This window comes from Antedon mediterranea, chromosome 2 (assembly GCF_964355755.1).
Source record: "Antedon mediterranea chromosome 2, ecAntMedi1.1, whole genome shotgun sequence".
NCBI classification, from domain to species: domain Eukaryota; kingdom Metazoa; phylum Echinodermata; class Crinoidea; order Comatulida; family Antedonidae; genus Antedon; species Antedon mediterranea.
Window position 1 is genome coordinate 9406354 of NC_092671.1, and position 23059 is coordinate 9429412.

General features: G+C 35.0%; 2 protein-coding genes across 4 annotated transcripts in view; one reads left to right on the forward strand and one right to left on the reverse strand.

Annotated features, from left to right (window-relative positions):
- The window catches only part of LOC140039254 (polycystin-1-like), a 21001-nt gene extending 1487 nt beyond the window's left edge, over positions 1 to 19514 (forward strand). Inside the window, exons 3-29 of the mRNA XM_072084857.1 lie at positions 215 to 451; positions 602 to 739; positions 929 to 1149; positions 1504 to 3709; positions 3942 to 4106; positions 4337 to 4480; positions 5071 to 5202; positions 5657 to 5848; positions 6299 to 9166; positions 9329 to 9521; positions 9729 to 9874; positions 10006 to 10445; positions 10541 to 10738; positions 11039 to 11164; positions 11460 to 11568; positions 11665 to 11823; positions 11926 to 12002; positions 12111 to 12359; positions 12606 to 12699; positions 12958 to 13162; positions 13760 to 14096; positions 14498 to 14812; positions 14874 to 14960; positions 15210 to 15391; positions 15481 to 17167; positions 17318 to 17468; positions 17583 to 19514. Coding sequence (XP_071940958.1) covers positions 215 to 451; positions 602 to 739; positions 929 to 1149; positions 1504 to 3709; positions 3942 to 4106; positions 4337 to 4480; positions 5071 to 5202; positions 5657 to 5848; positions 6299 to 9166; positions 9329 to 9521; positions 9729 to 9874; positions 10006 to 10445; positions 10541 to 10738; positions 11039 to 11164; positions 11460 to 11568; positions 11665 to 11823; positions 11926 to 12002; positions 12111 to 12359; positions 12606 to 12699; positions 12958 to 13162; positions 13760 to 14096; positions 14498 to 14812; positions 14874 to 14960; positions 15210 to 15391; positions 15481 to 17167; positions 17318 to 17468; positions 17583 to 18982 — 12458 coding nt within the window. The 3' untranslated portion in view covers positions 18983 to 19514. The remainder of the gene's footprint in view (positions 1 to 214; positions 452 to 601; positions 740 to 928; positions 1150 to 1503; positions 3710 to 3941; positions 4107 to 4336; positions 4481 to 5070; positions 5203 to 5656; positions 5849 to 6298; positions 9167 to 9328; positions 9522 to 9728; positions 9875 to 10005; positions 10446 to 10540; positions 10739 to 11038; positions 11165 to 11459; positions 11569 to 11664; positions 11824 to 11925; positions 12003 to 12110; positions 12360 to 12605; positions 12700 to 12957; positions 13163 to 13759; positions 14097 to 14497; positions 14813 to 14873; positions 14961 to 15209; positions 15392 to 15480; positions 17168 to 17317; positions 17469 to 17582) is intronic.
- Positions 18532 to 23047, reverse strand: LOC140040311 (non-homologous end-joining factor 1-like). Of its 3 annotated transcripts, XM_072086151.1 has the most exons (9): positions 22997 to 23047; positions 22015 to 22232; positions 21485 to 21715; positions 21169 to 21307; positions 20730 to 20791; positions 20454 to 20562; positions 20085 to 20212; positions 19861 to 19996; positions 18532 to 18650 (listed from the first exon to the last, which is right to left on the reverse strand). In XM_072086151.1, exons 2-8 carry the CDS (start codon positions 22207 to 22209, stop codon positions 19901 to 19903), a joined length of 960 nt encoding a protein of 319 aa, XP_071942252.1. In that variant the 5' UTR covers positions 22210 to 22232; positions 22997 to 23047; the 3' UTR covers positions 18532 to 18650; positions 19861 to 19900. The 3 variants fall into 3 exon arrangements, with proteins under 3 accessions (XP_071942252.1, XP_071942249.1, XP_071942250.1); XM_072086148.1 differs by lacking the exon at positions 18532 to 18650 and having other exon boundaries at positions 19560 to 19996; XM_072086149.1 differs by lacking the exons at positions 18532 to 18650; positions 22997 to 23047 and adding an exon at positions 22778 to 22889 and having other exon boundaries at positions 19560 to 19996.
- Positions 23048 to 23059: the final 12 nt, after the last annotated feature.

A 23059-nucleotide genomic window follows, 5' to 3' on the forward strand; every position in this document is an offset into this window, starting at 1 on the left:
TTGATACAATATAAACCAATTATAATAACCTCACATATTTTTCTACAGTGAAGCAGAACAGTTGTTTAGAAATAAGTATAATAAACAACAGAGATGTTAAATCTAGGCTACGCATAAAATTCACCTATTAATTATATTATATTTAAAGCTATATTTCTGTTTTTCAATACTATTTTCATGGATTATTATCCTATTTATTTCAATGTTGCTTTAGGTTATCTTGAAGTATTTCAGCCAAGTGATATATTAATCACCTTAGGAGATGGTACAGAAGGATCGTTCTATGCCTTTGACTTTGGCGATACAACTGGTGTGACAGCCACTATGCCAGAACCCCAGCCACACATCTATGTTCAAGTGAATGTGTATCTTGTGTTAACATGGGTATGGAATACTGATTCAGGACCTCTGGAAGCTCGAAGGGAAGTTTTTGTCGAGGCACCTATTTCAGGTTTGTTGAAGCATTTTGAATCAGTTGTCCATTATTACTACAATGAGTACATTCATTTAAACTTGCAAAAAATTAAACACACACAATTAACCATTACAAAATTCTCTATAATAATATTTGCCCTTTGTCAAATACTCCTTTTTCTTTTAGATCTGTCCACCACCTGTGACCCATTTGTGGAAGTTGACCATCCGTTCACCTGTTTCAGCAATGTCGGTCAAGGTACTAGTTTGGAGGCAACATGGAATTTCAATGATGATACCAATACAGCAACCATGGATGTCGCAGGTAATTATTTTTTCTGTAATTTAATGTAAAAAAAAACACAAAGTTAGTGACAGTAGGTGATTCTTTTCAGTTGACAGACATTTTGAGATGAATTATAAACATCGTTAACGTAACCCTAAGTACAAAATTAAATATATTTGTATTGATGTACCACTAGAATTCTGTAACTATTCATCCTTGCTTTCAATTTTTACTATCAATTAATATCTGATATTTTGTGCTCCAATTTTTTTAATAAAGATGCACAACGTTTTATTATTGGAGACTTTGTGCAGAGAAACATAACATCAGTTGAGCCAGCATATGATTTTCGTGGTGTATACATCATACCATATTTAGAAATTGAACAGGACGGTAAACTTGAAGCTTGGGAAGTGTATGCTGTCAGCGAAGGCCAGATTCTTTTGCAGGTGTGTGGACGGTGTTTATTATTATATCCGATTGTATTTGGTTTACTGAATTTTCATGGCAAAACCCTTTTTAAATTTTCAATATGGTTATACTGTCTGTTATACTATGTCTGTCAACCAATCTATGAATTGAAATATTGTATAATGTGTCCGAGATCAGTTATTTGTTTCACTTTCACATAAGCAAACAAGGGGCAATATATGTTTTAACACTATGACCAACCTCTCTTCAGAGGACACCCGATTAAGGGAACAACTTTGTTGGATCTTGGAGATGCCCTTTTAATCTTAGTCAGGTTTCTACTGGAAAAAATGGAGTAAATAAATACTAATTTCAATAATGAATTTTCTCAGGTTTTCAGGCCACTTTGCAAACCAGGAGAAAAGTACTGCACGTTCAACCGCACTTGTATCAATCGTTACTGGCCATGTCCTCCAGACACAGAACGTATCTGTCAAAATGACACTGCCTTCTGTGTTAATAAAGGTTCCTGTCAGCCATTTACAGAAGACCACATATATCATGAATCAGAGGTTTTGCTGAACAACTCATGCACTTATAAAAACCAATCATTTGGTAACATAAGCACATCAAGTAACCTGACCAGAATTAGTAACATCACCAGTAACTTGACAGTGTCTGCAGGTAACAGTTCAGAGAATAGTTCCTATGGTTGCAATCAAACTACTACACATATTTGGTATAATTACTCGTACACCTTTGGAGACTGTATTGACACTGGACCTGATGACAGCAGTAATATTATTTCGTATAAACTTGTCGGCTCAAAAATTGTTTATCTAATGGAAGGTTATAACATATTTACTGTACAAGATACTGAAAGGATCTCTTTAAAACCACATGATGTTTTAGGCTTTACAACGTACCAACAGAAGTTCCCAGACTACTACCCAAAAGCAGCATACCCACTAATAGGAAAAATAGCACATTCTTCTGATGCATTAAAACGTTTCTTCTTTGTTGAGAAGCCTTTGCTGGTGCAACAAGACGAATATTACACCGATACATTTCAGATATATTACGGTAGTTTTTATTTACGAGCACATATGTCAAAAATGACAAGAACATGGATACAACACAGCTTTAGTAAATCAGGGATGTTTACTGTAGATGTTGAATTTAACAACAGGCTTGGAAATGTTATAAAAGCACCATCAAGAAGAGTGGCATCGCAGTATCGTATTTTAAGCATTGAAGGCTTGGACTTCACCCGCAATCTGGGTATCTACTACGCTTGTACCGATGCGCTGTACCCAATGAAGGTAGAAATAACGCAAGGTACATTTGCAAGATTTAGATGGTTCTTTCCCAATGGGACAGAAATCCTAAGTGCTCCTTATCTAACTACGGACATCGTTGATAAACCAAACGCTAAGATTCCAGACAGTCAGTCATACCATTTTGATGAAATTGGCAATTACACGATATTAGTGAAATCTTATAACAACATCAGTTCTCAACATGTGACTCTTCTCACTATTGCAAGGTATAGAATCTTGGGTCTAAATGGCAGTATTGAGTTGTATCCTAATGATAACACAACACAAGATTGGAATCTTGTTCTGGCTGGTTGTTGGTTCAACTTCAGCTCAGCTATAACGTCTGGGAATGTTGTTCAGTATATCTGGGACTATGGTGACGGCCAAGGCTCCGGAGACTGGAAGTTAGAAACAATGTATAGCCATTACTATGAAAGTCCTGGAACATATACAGTTTCCATTCGATCTGACAACATAGCCAGTATTTTAGATCATTCATTTAAAGTGACAGCTGAGAAGCCAAACTATGTAGAAATTCCGGATTATGGCACAAGTGATATTCCGGTTCTGATGTTCTGCAGAGTTACATGGCATTCTGGAGAAGGTCTTGAATTCCATTGGGATTTTGGTGATGATTCAACTGCTGTCGTGTTTGATACTGGTGTTATGTATCACAACTACACTACTTATGGTGTCTACCCTGTCACATGCACTATTAAGAATTATCCATTAGTGAAAGATACAAAGTCTATTATTGTACAGGATCCTGTGGAAGGAGTTGTCTTGTATAATAAAACAGAGGTTCTTGCAACGAGCGATGATATTGATTACGTTGTCACCTGGACCAGAGGCAATGATGTCAAGTTTGACTGGTTTTATGGTGACCAATTTGGTGATACAACTCAAAGATCAGATACTAAACATGTGTATAACATGGCCAACTACTATAGTGTACAAGTGAATGTATCAAACGTTGTGTCTTGGATGTTGTCAAAACATGTGCCGGTAGAAGTCCAGGAACGCGTTACCAACACACAAGTGGCATGCGATGATAACATGGTGCATAGGGTGGTTGAGGTAACAGTCTCTACTGACACCGGTAACAAGATTTGGTATACTTATGACTTTGGTGATGGTAACGGTATAAATGTTACCAACAGCAGCACTGTTGTTCATATTTATATAGTACCGGGCATATTCACCGTGGCTGTTACTGCATATAACGGCGTGAGTTCAGTGGTTGGAACAACTTCTGTTCAAATTGATACCATTATTGAAGGTGAGTAGTTAAAGAGACTCTTAAGGAAAGATAGAGGTGCTCTGAGGTTATTCCCCCACTTAAATATTTGTTCATCCCTTCCAAAAGAGAATACCCCCAGTTAATTATCTTACTTAAAGATGCAAACAAGAAGGCACATACAGGTATCACATGCCATTTTAAATCCCTAACCATTTTACCACATACCAAAATGTTTTCTCTGCAGTGTATTATACATTATTTTTGTTTTTAGCTACATACATGCATGTTGTTACACCTCATGTGAGGGCACAGTCGCTGGACTGTAAATGCACTGCAATAAAAGGTAGCAGTGTTTTGATCACCTTTGACTGGGGCGATGGTAGTGCTGATGGACCGTTTAAAGGAAACTTTGATGGGATGGATTCGGATTATACTAGTAAGTGCATTTCAATGACGGATTGTGAAATATGTGTGGCCTGGCCTGGCCTAAAAATTGTGAAGTGCTATACTTAAACCTCATTTCCTAATATTTTGCATTGTAATTTTCTAATTAGTGTACTTGGATTTGCCTATGTGTTTTGTATATTAACAACACATGACATGTGTTTATTTAATTGGAGGAATTGTGTAAGACATTTAATAAGGTCTAACCATCTTATCTTGCAGGTAGTCACACCTATGCAACAGAGGGTACATTCAACATTACATGTTTTATAGAAAATCCATGGGGCAATAGTGTAAATAGCAGATCCGTTGTTGTTCAAGAAGCCATTGTAGAGTTAGAATTTACACCCACTGTATCAGTAAAAGGTAGGAATATTTGCCATAAAAACATCTGAGGTAACAGGACTCCATAAATTGTTGTGTACAGTACACAAGGAAAAAAAAATTCTCAAAATGCAACAATGCAGGTGTAGTTGTGTGTGACTGCATACTGGGTATGGCTTCAAACTGATGTATCTGATTGGGTTGATGTGAATATTGATTGTGTTGGAGTTACTCTCTGGTTTGTAGTATACAGTATACTTTATAACAATGCATAGTGTACCTTCTTGAAATCAATGATTAAACTCTACAGAATGTAATCTGTTAGTACAGTAGTATTGTGGCATCAGGTTGTATTCTAGTTGAACCTCTCATCCATCTAAAGCTCTGTCTACACTGTGCCCATATATGGACATGATGATTTCATACCACTACCATATTTGGGCATCACTACCATAGTTGGGCACATCACACTTTTTTGTAAAACTAGTTTGATAGTGTAAGACAGAGCTTAAAACAGTGCGGTGGAAGAAATAAAACCATTAACACTTTATACTGGATTGGTACTCAAGACATTATTGTAGCTTTATGATACCCTTAGCCATTAATTGTTTCTTCATTCTATCTTACTGCAGGGAATATATTCAATTTTACTTTACTGCCATTTGCTGGAGACAGCCATGATGTGTTACTGGAGTGGGATTATGGCGATGGACTTCGCTACACAACAACACAATTTCAACATCAATACATTTACAGAGATGCAGGTAAGAAGCATGGCCCCATTCACCTTGATTTACATGGACTATTATGTTATGGGCTTTATTTTAATGTATATATATATATATATATATATAGTTTTTATAAATGTTGTATTTTCTCTTGTTTGTTATGTGCAATTTGGACCCCATTGGAAATGGGCTGGTTTTTCCGGCCTAATGGGTGTTCCTGATGCTCGTTATTTTGTCTTTTGTATGTTTGTTATTTTAATGTTGAGCATCAAATAAATTCAATCAATTCAATCAATCATGGATCAAACATTTTAATTTCTAGTTATTGGTTGAAAGCGGTACATATAATAACAACAAGGCTGAACAATCGACCCTCCCACCCGTGATCTTTAATATGAGCTGCTTCCATTTTGCAAAGAATAGCAAACCTTCTGTAGGTTTGTGAAAAAATGAATAAATTATAAACAAGAGTAAAACTTATATTTTTCAGGAAAATATGATGTTACCCTTACGGCAACAAATCTAGTAAGTAAGTTGTCTGTCACTCAAGAGCTATACACACAAGAGCATGTAGTGGGTCTAACATTACTTCATGATGTTATGCCGGTCACCCCTGGTAACTTAACCATCATATCATGGGCCATTGAGTATGGAACTGATGTCGAATTCAAGATTAATTTAGGTTAGCTTTTTGTTTTCTTGCTTAATATCATATTGATATAAGAATTTTGTTTTTACGACTCTCCATTTGACATTCAGGTGTTGGGTAAAAGATTAGTACATGCACATAATTATGTTTTTTATATTTTTTTCCTCGATCGCTGTGTAGTTAAGTGGCAGGTTTTGAACAGAAAAGTTTACTAATAACTTGATATAACCTATGGTATATACTATATATAAACCTGTTTGAAGGGTCTCTGATTAAGCAAATAAATATTAATTCAATTAAAAAAAGAGAAAATGTAAAACCTCCAACAATAACTTGCTCAAGATAAAAATAAATGTAGTTTTCAAATGATCAAAGGTGTTGGTGGACATCTTCTTCATAACTTCTGCATGTTAACAAGCCATTGTCTGTAACATAATGCTTATGATCAAACACTAACTTTTCATTATATTTTTGCATTTGAAGGAGATGGTGTGGAAGATGATTTTCTACAAATTGAAGTAGGTAACTCATATTCAATGTATTATCGTTACCAACAACCAGGATCATACAATATTACAGTAACAGCATCAAACAGGCTAAATGGTTATACTGTTAGCACAATGGCTCATGTAGAACATCCAATAGATGGTCTTGCAGCTTATATTCAAGGCAACAGCAGCATACATACAGACAGATCGGCCTTGATTAAGATCACCATCGAACAAGGAACAAACGTAGAGTATACGTGCGATTATCATGATGGTTCAGCACCAATTGTGACAACTAGACTATTCTGCAAGCATAAGTTTATTGAGCTCGGTCCGCATGTTGTGACTGTTTTTGCAACTAACCATCTGAGCGTTAGTGTTGTGTCTGCAAACGAAACATACATGGTTTTCTTGCCACCGATACCACAGATGATTCAAGACTTGGGAATTCATTCTGATGATGCAGTCATTGTTGGTACGCCAATGTTCTTTTATTTGGAAAAGTCAAGCGGAAATATGTTCAACTGTACATGGGATTTTGGTGATGGTTCAACGTATGTTATAGATCGTACCATGTACTACGAACCAGTGATTCACACGTATGATACAGTAAATGAGTATGACGTACTATTGAACTGTAGTAATTATGTTTATCCACCTGTAGAAGTCTATAAACATATTCATGTTCAAGAGCCAATCACAGGGCTGGCATATAACGTCACTCCTGTAATAGAATATGGGCAAGACTTCTTGGTGAATTTCACTATTGAAACAGGCACAGACGTGTCTTCAGATATTTTATATGCAGGGTTGGTTTTTTCGGCGTACATCAATGGTATAAATGGGTTTAGTGTTATACCATCAGTAGCCATCAACCAATCAGGATGGGTTGATTTAACCATTACAGCAGATAACAGGGTCACAGAGAAGTTGTTCCTTACCAAACAACTGTACGTTCAAAACCGTATGACAGGCTTAGAATTTTGGGCTGACCCTCCTTATGTCACTGTAGGTTCAATTGTCACCTGTTTTGTATCCTTAGAAACTGGAACAAATGTGACGTTTCAATGGCATTTTGGAACAAATTATGTTGTTGAAACACATTTAAATGAATCATCAGGTTCATTGTCTGATTCCCGTTCCCATTTTTATTCTCAAGTTGGATTTTATGCTATGCATGTCATTGCATCAAATCATTTTAACGAGTTTACAAGTACGCCAATTTTAATCGCAGTTCAGAACAAAATCCATGGATTCAGTATCAGTACCAAAGACAGTAAGGTCGAATACCCTAACGGTACAATTATCATTGACATGCAATGGAACAAGTATTTTAAAACTTTACCCACCAACGCAACACTTGCAATTGATTTCGGTGATGGATCAGAAATTTATTCAACTGCTTTGGATGGCATTCCCTATATTTCTACTCTTCGAAAGACATCTATTGATTGCTCAGACGCGTCGCTCCCAAACTTTGAATTGCAGTGTCAAGTTGATGAATCGTCCGCAACTGAAAATACCAAAGAGGAAATCTTAAGTATAAAACATAATTATATTCCTGGGATATACACAGTTACTGGTACTGTGTACAACCTGGCCAGTGAGCAAGTTGTAACCCTGACTGTTCAGACACAAGAACCACTTGAAGGCTGTGACATTGTCACATATTACGTAGATAGAAGAGGTAATGAAATTCGTGGCGGTGGTCCTGCAAATAACTACTTCCCTATAAAACATCCAGTAGTGTTATCTGCTAATCACACGCATGGTACTGGACTTAGATACGGATGGAGATTTGGAGATGGTGGAGTTCTTTTCACAAATGATTTATACACTCCACATAAATACAATACTGCTAAAAGCTACTCAGTCAGATTGTATTCCAGAAACATTTTTGGATCAATAGAATGCACTACAGACATTTTTATTCAGAAGGCTGTGGTTGGGTTATTTCTTGCACATAGTGGCCCTACACCTGAATATCAACCAATCACAGTTGTTGTCTTTGTTGCACAGGCTGGTACATCAGCAACGTATATTCTGGATGTGCCGAATGAGATAAACATGACTTATTATCTGGAAACTCCATTATCGGATCAAAATTCCATCGAAGAAGCTTTGGAAATCATAGACGATAATTTATTCCTTCCATTTGATCCTTTCACACATGCTGTGACGACTCTTAATCTTACTTTTAACTCCACTAATAACTACAAGATTGATGTTTTTGGATTCAACTTTGCATCATCTTCATTTGCGACAACATATTTACCAATCACTAAAGAACCATGTCAGCTACCAAAAGTCATCATACTTGGTGGCAGCAAAAACTTCAGTAATCCTTTGACAATAAGAAAAAGTTTCAGCATCATTTTGTTTTCAGACATTTCCGTCTTCTGCCAGAAAACCATTTCTGTCACCATTAATTGGTCTGTTTATGTCCTTGAGTTCTTTAATCGAGAACCACTGCCAATCGATGACTTAAGTAGGTACCCTCTACCAAACGATGTCTTGCTTGATCAAGCCCAGCTTATACTCCCAAAGGCAGTTCTTGATTATGGTGGCTACATTATCCAACTTACTGTTACCATGGACAACCAAGCACATGTCAGCAATTCTAATCATACATACTTAGAGGTGGTTCCTTCAAAGCTTGTTGCGAAACTCTCTGGTGGACATTTTGTTACGCTTAGCAGGAATGAAAGCTTGGTTTTGAATGCATCTTTATCTTATGATCCTGATGCAATTAATATCACCAGAAGTAGTGATGCTATAGCTGAAGGCTTGGGAACTAATTTGCCCTGGGATCAAGAGCTCGGCATTTCATGGTCGTGCAGACTTCTAAATGAGATATCATCAGGTAGGATATGGTGTATGTTCTTTTCATATCTTTTCACACATCCATCTTTTCAACCATTCACTTTCAGATCCATACACATCACCTCCTATCTACCTAGTTTTTGATTTATACTCAAATATAACATAAAAACGCATATATAACAATGGCCTCTCCTTTCCATAGGTAACGGTTGCTATCGAGAAGGGCATGATGGCTTAGTACAAGGAATATTGGTGCAAACTATCCCCATGAACAGTCTCATTCAAACTGATTTCTATATATTCTCAATCAATGTTACCAAGGAGGGACGAAAAAGTGCAACATTTGAGCAGAAGGTTACACTCATTAATGGCAATATACCTACTATGGAAATTATGTAATTTTATTTTCAAACTTGTTAGCTTAAAGGTAACAAATAATTAAGGGTGGTAAATATATTTTAAAGAATCTACTAGAAGGAATATAAAAGACAATTAAGCTAAATTTAATGTTTTAAAATATAATTTAGCTTAGGTGGTATAGATTTAGGCTGGGTGAGATACTTACATCTTCTCATCAGCTGTACATAATTCCATTTTTTTAGATGCATTCAGAATTGTAAGTACAAAACTAGCCCATCTCACCGGCTTGTGGTGAAAGCTGTTTGTCAAAACTGTGGCAACAACACCGAAAATATCCACTACAATTGGTACATGCCGTTGTCTGGAACTGTCAGTGGTAACATAACAGGCAAGTATATCACTTAAAAAAATACTTAAGAATATTATATAATAATGGGCTGAGAATCCTTTAAATTAAACTAGTAGAAGTGTTTTATTATTTTTTAATATTAATAAAATTGATATTTTTCTATTTTGCAGACTCTGACAGCAAATATTTTGTGGTTCCTCCGTCCACATTACTAACACAAACAGAAGTATCCTTGCTAGTCTTTCTTAGTGCAAACCGGGATGACTTGTATGTGGCTGGACGTGCAGACTATGAGGTCAATGTTGGGTCACTGCCACAATCAGGAACATGCGATATTATTCCTACATCAGGAATATCATTTGACACATCATTCTCCATCAGTTGCAATGGATATACGACTCAAGAGCTGCCTCTAAGTTATAGTTTCTTCTACAATCATGGACCAGCAGACACACTGACAAGTTTGTATACTCTGATCTACCATAGCCCAGAGAGCAACACTCCACTGTTCACTCTGCCTGCAGGTGAAGGAGACGGTGACATTGTACAGATTCTAATTAAAGTGACTGATGCATTAGGATCATTTGTTGAAGATACTTTACAAGTACAGGTATGTATAAATAAATATGGTTGATTATTTTTAATTTGCTTGTTTTAACATTACTGTACAACACCCAATCACAATTTATCATTTTTGCTTTTCAGGTAACAGCCCCTATACCTGAAGTGGTAGAGTCCAAGTTGCTAGCTCTGACTTCTGACCAATCAACTACCTTGTTAGATGAATTGATAGCAAAAGGAGACACACAGAAATCTGTGAAGTACATTGGTGACCTGGCAGTCATGCTGAATCAAGTATCAAGACAAGATCATGGAACGTGGGACAGTCAAATAAACCAGCAGGTATTTTAACACAGTTAAAGGTTAAATTCTGGCGGTTACAAATAATCATACAACTGCAATTGTTCAATCAATTAAAGATTTAAGCAGATTGTGCCTCCTACCATAAATTTTAGTGGTTAATCAATTTTAATTGCTCTCATAAATCATGTGCATCTATCTGTTACTTGTACAGCTTTTCTACATGTTCTCCTCTCTGTATTTTTAAAGTTATGTAGTTCCTCATTCCGTTGTTTGTTTGGTGCTCAAGCAAACCTGAGAATGAACACCAGCCTTACATGGTTGATATTTGCTTTTGTGTAGGTGCGATCCAAGCTTGTGGATGATGTTGACAATATCGTACTGCAGACAGTGGAATCTTTGCAGCAAACATCATCGGTGCTACAACAGATTATTAATGAGCCAGAGGAGTTGAGCTTTCAAACACAGGTAGTTTGTGACTTTTATATGTTATTTCAAGGAATGGAGCAAAGAAATTACATGACATAACTAGATCCTAGGTCATTGTAAGTCGTAAGCTCCCTAATATCTGTGAAAATTTAGATGACTTGTTCTCCATATTATCTATAAAAAAGCTGTTAGTGTAGTTGTGAGGCTTATATACAGTAGATAGTGTCCATGAGATGATGAAGCCTGTAATTGGTATTGTTTATCCTACACTATTCAACCATGTAAGGCCGGTGTTCAATGTTCATTTTTAGTTCTTGATTTTGTTTATTTACAGGTTAAATCCTCGGAGAAATATACAGATATGCTGAGCATATTGGAGACAGACCTCAGTGACCAATTGAATGAAGAAAGTGTATTTGCAATATCAACCAACTTCTTTGAAGGTTAGATTAATTTAGTAACTATTAAAACATTACCGTAACTAATTCCTAGTTTAAATAAATAATTCTTGTCTAATTTTGTTGAGTTTGTTTTCATAGGAGCATCAAACCTACTAAAAGCAGCAAATCGTCGGAGTGATGATTATTACAATAATCTAAGCAATGATCAGCAAGCCTGGGATGAATACTTTGCTGATACTAATGCTGTGGTGAAAGAAAATAAAAAAGATATTCCATCCATGCTAGGAATGACCAAAGGTAGGATAAAAGCGAAGTTCATTGAACCTAGTTTTGTATGAAGTAATGGTATTATATTGATCATTGATGAGAATTTACTAAATGTGACATAATTATTTTTAGCACTGTTGGCTGATGACGTCAAAGCCGCAGCTGAAAAGGACAAAGAAAATGAACCAATCCCAGAACAATTGCAAAAAGTAAGACTTTTTTTCAGCATAATAATTTCCCTTATTATCTTCATAATCATCAAGAAAAATTTAGTTCTTCTCTATAACTTCAAATTTCTTCCAACACTATTTCCACAGAGTCGAAATATAACTAGAAAAATGCTAGCCTTTGTTGATGGAGTTTCTAGTCTCATCTTGAAACACAAGGTCCCAGGGGAAGAAGCAGTATTGCTACAGTCAGACCATATGTCACTGCTTCTGAAGAGGGAAGACTTGCATTCATTAGGCCTAAGATTTTATATGAATCCTGATGGAAGTTGGTTCAAAGTATCCCGAGATATGCTAAGTGAGATACATACCAAATATGGAGATGAACTCATGGTACAGGTATGTAGCTAGTTCTTATTCAAAAGTTTTAGAATTAATCTCTGACAAGTGACCAATCAGATTCCAGCATGCTAAGTACATTTGTTATAAAATAATCTATTGTCTGATAAATTGTTTTAAAAAACAGGCTTGTACCACCTATTTGTGTTATTAGAAAGTGGTGACTATTATAGGTATTAGATTTAAACTGTTTGACAAATTCGGCATTGGTATATGAATAACTGTTTTTAAACAATATTGATATAGGTTATGACAACACCGCAGAACCCGTACACATGGCATGCTAGTGGGTATGAAGTTAGGACATCAATTGTATCATTGACTATGAAAAATCCACAAGGTAAATCAACATAATGTGTATAATGCATTTTTAACCGAGATTTATGTGTGGATATTTTTATTGAAAATTTGACTAATATAAATGGAGCAATGTTTAGACTAACCAAAATGTTAGTTTTTTTTTCTGATAAATGCATGGTTATGCATTTAAAGTCACTGATTTTCAGATAGACTCAAACCTGATTCTATTAATTTTCCATGCAAACAAAACTTGTTGTCACAGACCTAATAACTCAGATTTCTTTTTACATTGAATTAGGAGAAAACTTAGTTATATCAGACTTAAGCTCCAACTTAGAGATGTTGATACCAAGAGGGGAGTCAAGTGCTATTGAATTTGAAACATTAAGCACTGTACCTAATGAGTTGCTGTTTGTAAACTTCAACATTACTGAGATGTACAGTTCTATCCATATAGACATTGTGCCAACTGATTCTACAACTCAGTTTACTGCCTACTTGCGGTGAGTTTGTTCATTTGTAATTCAAGTCTTAAAAGACCTAGTTTCATTGTAAAGCTCTGTCTACACTATCAAACTTTATGTGATGTGCCCATATATGGACATGATGATGTCATATTACTACCATATTTGGGCACATGACATTTTTTTATTCAACTAATTTGATATTGTAGACAGAGCTTAATGCTAAGGTCTGTTTGCACCTACTGTACAGTGTTATGGTTTTGTATTGTATGCAGCGTACAATTACAGAACCAAAATAACTTTGATTGTTGCGAAAGCTCATGGTACCATATTAGTAAAAAATACTGTAACACTGATGATAGGAAAGTCACAAATAGCCAGGTGGAGGAGATATAATGCAGAAGATGTGTGCATTGTAAGTTGCAGAAATAGAAACTGGTACTGGTAAACTATTGTTTTATGATATATAATACATGGTGATGGTGATATACAATATATGACATGGTATCAAACAAGAAAATGTATTCCAACACTTCTGATTGTCTTATAATTATGCCTATTATGCCGATTTTTTATAATTTAAATGAAAAAAAACTTACTTATCATTACTTATAACTATTTTATTTTCTATTACAGGTTTGGTTTTCGGCCAACAACACGTTTATATGATCTCCGAATTGAAATGCCGCTACCATCACACAACCTGTATGAATCAAAATTCAACTCGACAGCCAATGTCACTACCAACCCTTTCACTTGGTACATAGCTGAGAATGAGCTATTCTCATTTGGCAGCTACTATCTCGCTATAAGGCCTAAACCAGTACAAAGAGATAAGTATGCTGTGTTATCGGTGAATGATAGCTATGCTGACGATCCTCGTAAGAAGGTGGATTTTGATATCAAAGTTTACAATGCCAGATGTCTCTTTTGGTCTGAAACGTACGAACAGTGGTTCCCACATGGATGTGAGGTAAGCTTGCCTACAATGATGTCACATCTGACTTCAGTGCTTCAATCATTTGTAGCCCTGATGCTGCTCTATTGTAAACATACCTTCCCCTTGCAACCAATTTCCTCTACTGGTTATGGCATACTGTACTTATTTTTATGCTAAACTCTTTTCTTTTTTTAGATGTCTTGTGTTCCATTTTTCAGTCCAGGTTACTTTCGATACATTCACTTGCCTACAAAGTATTCGATGCTTTAAACCTCACTTATATAGTATTTGAATACGAAAATGATGTGTTCACAAACATAATACACTTTACATACATTTTTTTAAACCATAAATGTTGTCTAAAAAATTACTGCAGGCTTTTTAAAGCACTGTGTATTAAAAATATAATACATTAAGTTATATTTTTTCATTAGGTTGGAACTCTGACAACGCCATCTTTTACACACTGCCTCTGCAATCACCTGACCGCATATGGTGGAAGTTTCTTTGTAGCAGAGAAAAAGCAAATATACCATGTTGAAGAGACAATAATCATAGTAGTTGTTGAGGAAAGTCAGCTTATATATTATATATTAGGAGGAGTTATGGGATTCTTCCTGTTACTGCTAATAGTAGCACTTAGGCTTGACAGGCAAATTGAAAATAAAGTAAGTACTAGTATATCATATCTTTACCAGTTGATTAGTGAATTTCACATCAGTTCAATAATAGGCCTATTGCACAATAAGGTCTATTCAATATGATGGTTCTATATCATTTATAGCCACTTTTTGTTTTACAAATTTTCAGATGTTTGGTGATCTTCAAAGCGGTCCTTATAATTATCTTGTGACCTTCTTCACCGGCAATGAAATTGATGCTGGTACAACATCAGAAGTATGTAAAGTCTTGGAAATATATCGTGGAACTTTATCTGTGATTGGACATAGTTAGATTTGACTTTATACATGAAAACAGATGTCTGAATCTTAGGAATAAAAGAAATTATTTACTTGAAATATCCAATGCTACAGTATTTTCTACAATATCTCTATGTTAATAGGAGTCTCTCAAGTTACACAGAGTGGTATATTTAATATTGATAAGAGTAATGTAATTCACTTGTTTATCTTTGACTTTTTGTAGATATATGTGAAGATGTCAAGTAGATCAGTTCGAAAAACTGCTTTATACCATTTGTGTAACCCTGAAAACTTATTCTTCAAACAAGGAAATGTTGATGCTTTTCTAATGTCAACTCCAAAACCTTTAAGTAACATCACTTCTCTTACAGTGTGTCTAGATGGCCGTGGATACACACCTTCATGGTAAGTTTTGTCACTAGAAGTAATGAGCATCCAATCAACGTTTATAACAACCAGTATAAAATAAATGATAGTCTGGTTATTTTTTACAGGCATTTAAGCCATGCATGTATTCAAGACTGTTGGACTGGTGTAAGATACTTCATATTTTGCAATTGTTGGATGTCAAAGAACAGTCACCCGAAAACGTTCAAAGTAGCCACGTACAAAGAGCTAGCAGGAAAGATGCATCTCTTTGATACTAATGAAATCCATCATGGCTTCTGGTCATACTGGAGAACCATTGGAAGTAGTTTAACTTTAGCTGAAATTGTTGTATCGTGGTTGGTTAGTGTGATGATGATTATCTCCTGTTGTGTTGTCTTCCATGAATTTCTTGGCTGGGAAATTGAAGTTGATATTCCATTCACTTTCTCTACTTCCTCACTAATGTATGGTTTGCAAGCAGGTTTGTTGTCAATCCCGGTGCGGTTGGCATTAATGCAACTTTTCAGTTCCATTAGACCACGTTTAGCTTCATTTTTAGTTGAAGAGGATCAAGTACCAACATCATCATCAAAAGAGATTTTACAATCAGCGCTAAATATAAATCAAAATGCTAATCCACAAGAATCGCCCGATGCTGTAACTGGAGGTGGTGATAAACACAGTTTTATTGAATTTGTCTCAAAAGCGTCACTTAAGGAAGAGAAAGAAAACAAATTGCAGGAGTCGTCAAATCAGTATGCAAGAGTTGAAGATGTGAAATCAATTAGTAATATTCTAAATGGAATGAACTCTTCAGACAATGATGGAATGTCATCAAATTCAGAATCTATGGGAGACCTTGATAGTGGTGTAATGTCAGAAAGTGAGGGCTATCAGATTATGCAGGAACCAAGTGACTTTGCTAGAAGATTTCATGAATTTTTTCTCACAAATTCTTCGCCTAGTTTTAGAGGGACAGTGAAAGATTTAGGGTACAATGAATTTAATTACAATAACAATGCAAAGAATGATCCAGCTACTGGTAGTAAAAGACGTGGTAAACAAAAATTTATAAAAAATAAAAACGATGAGGAAAAGTCTCAAAAAGTGAAATCTGAAGAAACACCAAGAATACAAAGAAGAGAAAGGTTTCCAAAAAACCTATGGAAGAGAAAGCAAATGTCACATGCAGCACTTGAGCAAAAGCGTATGCTGATTGATAGACCATCTTGTGTTACAATCTTACTAGAAAAACTTGTAAGATTTGTTCACAAGAGATCTCTACCCTGGTTCGTTGCCATTTGCCTTTGGATACTTTCTCTGATTATAGTTGCTGGTCTTGGCTTCTTTATAATGTACTTTTGTTTACCATATCCAGACATAATATTAATGAATCTAACAGTTGCTTTGATATCAGCAGTACTTATAAACATCATAAGATTGCCGATATGGGTCTTCACAGCTGTTCTGGGATCTATATTTTGGAAGAGGTTATCGATTACAAACACTAAATACATCTTTCCTCCTCTAACTAAAGAAAGGAATTTAAAAGCTTTCAAAAGGTTTCATAAATCCAAACATAGTTCTACAGATTCTAGGGTATATGGTTCTATGAACTATCGTCCAAACGCTACTGAAAAAAGAATGAGAAATTTTTGGATGGTTGTAAGAGTAGTTGGAAGAAGTGTGTCAAGAGCATTGGTGCTTCTGTTAGTCTTTTCTTCCAATGACTCATCAGCATACTACATGAAGAAAGCTACGGAGACCATGTTCGTGTCCGGCTATGAGACCAACTCTATATCGTTTCTTAAGGTACAGTGTTTTTATGAATCTTGGTTAATGTATTGTTATGTTAAAACTTATCCACATCCCTATAGTTCTCACAAGAACATTTTTAAGATATGGTACCCGAGATGCAAAAGTATAAAGCATGACATTTATTGCTTTCTTTACCTCATTTAGGTAACCAAAGGAGATGATTTCTTTAGATGGGCAAATGAAACTTTCCATCCATCAGCTTCTATTGTAATCAATAGTATTGAATCTTATGATCACCTTAGGTTTCTTGGATCTCCTCGATTCAGACAATTCAGAGTTCAAAGGTCACTGTCGGGTAAGTCAACATATTAGTCTATTTTTATAAGAGAACTTAAATACAGTAGTCTAAAACTAAACATTATTTTAGGCAGTAGTTACCTTTGACCAATAAATTTAAAATTCTTTTCAGATTCTTGCAGGAAGATGAATATAACAAAAATGGTGCATTCACTTTGTGCTGTTACATTTTCATCAGAAGCAGAAGATCGGACAGAGCATTTTGCTTCTTGGTCAGAGGATGCCACTAGTGGATCACAAGCACCTGGATATAACTACATTTCACCAGAGGAGTCTTCTGGAGGTGTAACCTACTATGGCAAATATGCTTCTTATTCTAGTGCAGGTTACACTGCTGAACTTGGACCTACCTCTGGAAGAGTGCTGGCAATTATCGAAAACCTCCACCAAAGCAAATGGATAGATCAATTCACTCGAGCAGTATTTGTTGAATTTGCAGTAATCAATGTATACACTGGTCTGATCTGCCTTGTGACTTTGGTAATGGAAGTCACTCCTGGTGGCAATGGGGAATCATTTGCAGACTATGCTGTCCTCAGTTATTCCACACCAGCTATGCAACAGTACATTCTAATAGCCCTAGCCGGATTGACTGTAATATTATTGATGTCAATACTAAGAGAAATGAAACAAAAGGGCAGAGCATTCTATGACAGGCTCAGCAATATTGGTAATCTTATATTTGTCTGTCTTTCATTGGCAACTATTTACACGTCATATATGTACAGTGAGTCATTAAAAGCTCTTTCATTTGCTGAGGTTAATGTCGCTGCTTTACAGGAACTGGTTAATAAAAAACAATTGGCTGATGCATTGGCAACATTGCTGCTAATGCTCACAACTGTGCATTTCTTAGACTTTATGCGCTACATTCCTCGTCTTAATCAACTAAGAAATTTATTAAAAGCAGTATTAAAGAAAGTTCTCCGTGCTCAGCCTATTTACATAATGATGATGGCGTTGTTTGTGGTCCTTGGTAAGGTGCTGTATGGCAGTGTTCTTGAGCCATTTTCTTCCTGGGTACAAGGTCTTCAACTTCTGTTAAGAGTTCTTCTGGGAGGGCCAAGAGAAGGAACACCAGATAACTGGACTTTACCATACTTTTTAATAGTTGCTGTCATGATGATCAGACTTTCGATTCTTCTTGTCTTTGTGACCCTCATCATTCAAACCTACTCATCTAAGAAAATAAGATTAGCTTTTGAAGGGTTTGTAGAAAATGGTGTTATCTCAGAAGTCGTTCGCAGAATTCAGAGAACTTATAACACTAAAGAAACATTAGAAAAGGTACGATTCCGGAAAAAATTGGTTGCAAGAAAATGGCGATTATGGAGGAATCAACAAGATCTTACAAAGTCGGTACTAAACAAGTCAAAGAGAATGGCACGAAAGACCAACAATATTATGGCAGGAGTCATGTCGGAGCATAAGGCATTGTTTAACGATCCTGCTGCTCTGGTTGATGAGGCAATAAGACAAAAAAGCCAGATAAATTCCAAAGCAGAAACATAACTTTTTAGTTTGCTCTTAATGTTGATAGAAGTGTAACCTGTATACTACTGTATACACTACTATAAATTAACTACTGGGAAACCGGTAAAATTATCAAAATATGGTATATAGTACTATTTGCTGTATGCAGCACAGAACATGCAAGACATACAGACCATTTAGTTACCATAAATGTTAACAAATAAACAGTAATTATTCTGTTTTTTTTATCTTAGTAATCTTATATTTTCTTTACTCCTAATCTTGCCAAATGTTGATAAAAGTATTATTCTGGTTTTATATTGCTATGTAATATATGTACTTTATTTTCAATATGTTTGTGCAATTTTATTTTATACCGTGTGCAATGTTATCAGAATCACTGTCCACTTGTGGACTTCTGTATATTATTCCACGCAATTTTTGTGAAATTTAAATTTTTATATAAATTTTTATCTAAATACACTTTATTAAACTTAGACATATTTTGTATTATATATTAGGAAAAATTGTTTATAGTATATTTCAAAATGAATATGTCCCAAATTCTTTTTTACCAACTGGAAAACCTGACATTAAGCCAGTCCTCCGGTATTGGGAGCATATATTCCTAGTAACTATAGAGTATTATTGAATTTCAATCCCATCGCTTTCAAGAATTTTTATTATCATAATAAATAGACAATGAGAGTTTATCATGTAAAATAGTAATACTGTATTGTCTTACATTTGAATTAATTTCTCAGAAAGAAATCACTTCATTGTTTATATTGATACTAGTATATTATTGTGATACAGTATCAAAATAATTGTTTTCAAATTTGTATACACATTTTCTAATGTTTTAAGCTTTTCCAAAGGTTTTTTTACAATTTACTACACATTTTTAAAGCTTTTACCTAAATGTTTCTATTAAAGTTTGATAAACTTGGTTCCACATCAAAAGATTTTCTTCTTTTTCTTCTTGCTTTCTAGCCTTGTTCTTTCTTCATTTAGTTTTCTTTCAAGAGCTTGCCGTCTCAACATTTCTGTGTCCTGAGATTTAAAACAAAATGGATTATAAATAGTACAAGGGTTTTTAGGAAAGATTACAACCGTTGATGATAATTTGGAGAACTCTTACTTTAGCTGGTGATCCATCTGGTGACAAGTTCTTTATTGGAGATTGATGTGGTGTCAGTGATTTTGTTGGAGAACTTGCTGGTGTCCCAGAAGCACTTGATCCATCAACCATTTCGGTGTCTGCAACTCCTTGACAAGAAAATGTTCAACATGTTTAAATGTTTAATGAGTTAGAAGTGTATGTTTGCTTTGAAAAATCTTATGTTTCCTAATCTAAAATAATTTAAACTTTATATGCTTAGATTTAATAGATTCCACATCCAAATCTATGAGCTGAAAGTACATTAGGTGATAAAAGGTAAAACACTGTATTTATCACATTTATTTTTTGCTTCATTTATTACCCATCGTTTATCTTTTAAAGTCATACCTTGATTCATACTTTGCCTCAACTGTTTTATTTGTATCTCTTTATAGAGCTCTCCAGTGGTACCTGAAAAAGCTGAGATGCCACAGGTTAAAATGTGCTTCTCAAAGGCCTGCAAAAAAAGTTACTGTAAAATCAACATAGACAACTTATTGGACCAATAAAGATTGGACCAATGAAAAATATTATATCTGTAAAATTTTGGATAAGTACTACCTGGGAAGAGTGATAATTTCTTACTCTTCCCTGCTACTTCAAACTTGCATTAACCAATCTAACCTTTGATGTGTTCATATCCTGCCTAAAGGTTTCCTCATTAAATTGTGATGTTTGTAAATATTCTGCAAGAAAACAAGTGTGAACAAGTAGATTGAGTGTTCTCCTGAAATAAATTGGCTCTTAACAGGAATTGAAATAATGAGCTATATGGATAGTGGATATATTTTGTCAATTCAATTGATAAAATGCAATATATTTTTACTCTTTTGTATTTAATAGCAGATCTTGTATCACCTTCTAGGATTGTAACTCATCTGATTTCTATAAGACTGTTATACATGAGTAGCTTTGGTCATCTCGCATCATAGAACTGGTACAATCATAGAGATATTAATATCTCTGGTACAGTACAATGTACAAACTATTATTCTATTGGGCAAATCACAGAGATATTATAGTGAACTATAATGTACAATTAGTACTACCAAAATAATCTTACTTCTTGAAACTTTTCCTCCTGCCATTTTATAATCTTCTATTTCTGCATCTTTCTTTGAAAGCTGCTTTGTTAATTCCGATTCTCTTCTGCTCATTTCACTGACCATCGTCAAAAGAGGAGTCACTAAATGGCTGCATAACTAATGAAAAGAATGTCATTCTTAGGGTTTATATTCAATGTTGAAATAAAAGTGAAATCTTTGATGGATCATTTTTAGACCACTTTTAAGTCATGTAGCTAGATTAGCATTGTAGTAGCATTAGTAGTAGTTTAGAGTGTGTGGCACATTTTCGAAATTTGTGGAATGATGACATACCTCCTGTTGACTATCACCCTCTTTGAGTTTAAATTGCCATATAAATGGAACACCACCAATTAACTGACTGGTCCAATGTATTGTCAACTTTGACCTCTTTTCTCCTTGCTCGTTCTCCTGGTTTAGGTACTCCATTTTTAAATCAACCAAGGCTTCGGATGAGGAACTTAGATTATCTTGAATATGCTGAAGAAGTGTTGCCATAGGTGCTTCTATATTTGGATTAAGATCCTAAGGGAAATAAAAAAACAGATTTTAAAACATCTGAATCTGAACATTATCATTTGGCTTAATGGTAGAAAATAGTTATACTAAATATACTGTACAACACTGGAGGTGGTTGTGTATGGAGTATGGTGTATAGACTTAGTACTTCTTTCTTGTTTGGAAGGGTTATATAGAGAGTAATGGCTGAAGTAACTAACTGGTGGCCAAAGTCATTTGTATTCATTACAGTAAGACTCGTCACTTGTTTTTCAAGAAATCTTTGCCAAACTAATTAAACTTTTTTAAATGCGACATGATTTCACCTTGACATTATTTGAAAACATTTCAGTTGTGCAATTTTCAAACCACATTTGCTTGAAGTCAAATATTGCAATTTGGTAGGACGAATGTGTAAACAGCTTTTTGACTAAAACCGATGTTCCACCAAACTTCCATGGTTGCCATGTTTGTTCCGTCAGTGAATGCTCCAAACCCTGCTCTATTTCAGAAACTGACATTGAAAGTAATGACCAGAAGAAATCTTTTTAAAAGAAGAAAAAGAAAATAAAGAATTGAATGAATGAATTAAATCCTGCACACAACAAATCAAATTGGTTTTTGAAAAGCTAAAAAAATCTTTTTTAGGAAAATTTTCAGACATTATTAATATTATAGTTACAATATTCTAAACATAAAAAATAAAGATGGTAATGGTTTTGAACACAGTGTCGATTGATTTTTGGAAAATGTTGTTGATCGTCACGGCATTATCAACCTTGAGAGGAGAATCGTACACCTGTGCTTTTTTATAAAACTAAATGAACTATATGTTAATGGAAATGGCTATATCTGCACAATCAACCATGCATGTTTTGTAATTTATTATTTCTATCATCATGGTTGACCGTTAATCGTAGTGCCGGGTGTGTAAAGTATAGATTATAGTCGAACATTCCGATAGAAAACAAATTACTTTAACCATGGGCCTAGTTAGTAATAGTTCAGTCAGCTAGCCCTTAACTCTAATAGTCTAGCTATATTAGGGTAGCAAACCATGCCTACTACACTACAATACTATAAGCCTACCAGCATGGAGTTACTCCATCCATCATGCTATACCACTCCAGTCACTAGACTAGCCTAGTAGTAGTACTCTAGGCCTAGGCTAGAGAGTTGATACTAGTTGGCATACCTTCCCAGTTTCAACATTTAGCTAGTAAGGTAGGCCTTTATTTATAGATAGGTGTGTTTAATAACAGTAAATACAAACATAGTTATATTTAAATTTTTCTGCAATATACTGACCTAAAACAGTAATCAAAAACTATTGTTTGGTTTTTTCCCTGACTGTCGCCCTCTCTCAATTTA

What these genes read in the sequence shown, in the direction of transcription:
- LOC140040311 (XM_072086151.1), bottom strand. Translation starts at nt 22,209, where the DNA reads ATGTCAGTTTCTGAAATAGAGCAGGGTTTGGAGCATTCACTGACGGAA. An exon ending in AGGGTGATAGTCAACAGGAG is followed by an intron (nt 21,308 to 21,484) that starts GTATGTCATCAT and finishes TCTTTTCATTAG; the next exon opens with TTATGCAGCCATTTAGTGAC. An exon ending in CAGATGGATCACCAGCTAAA is followed by an intron (nt 19,997 to 20,084) that starts GTAAGAGTTCTC and finishes TTTAAATCTCAG; the next exon opens with GACACAGAAATGTTGAGACG.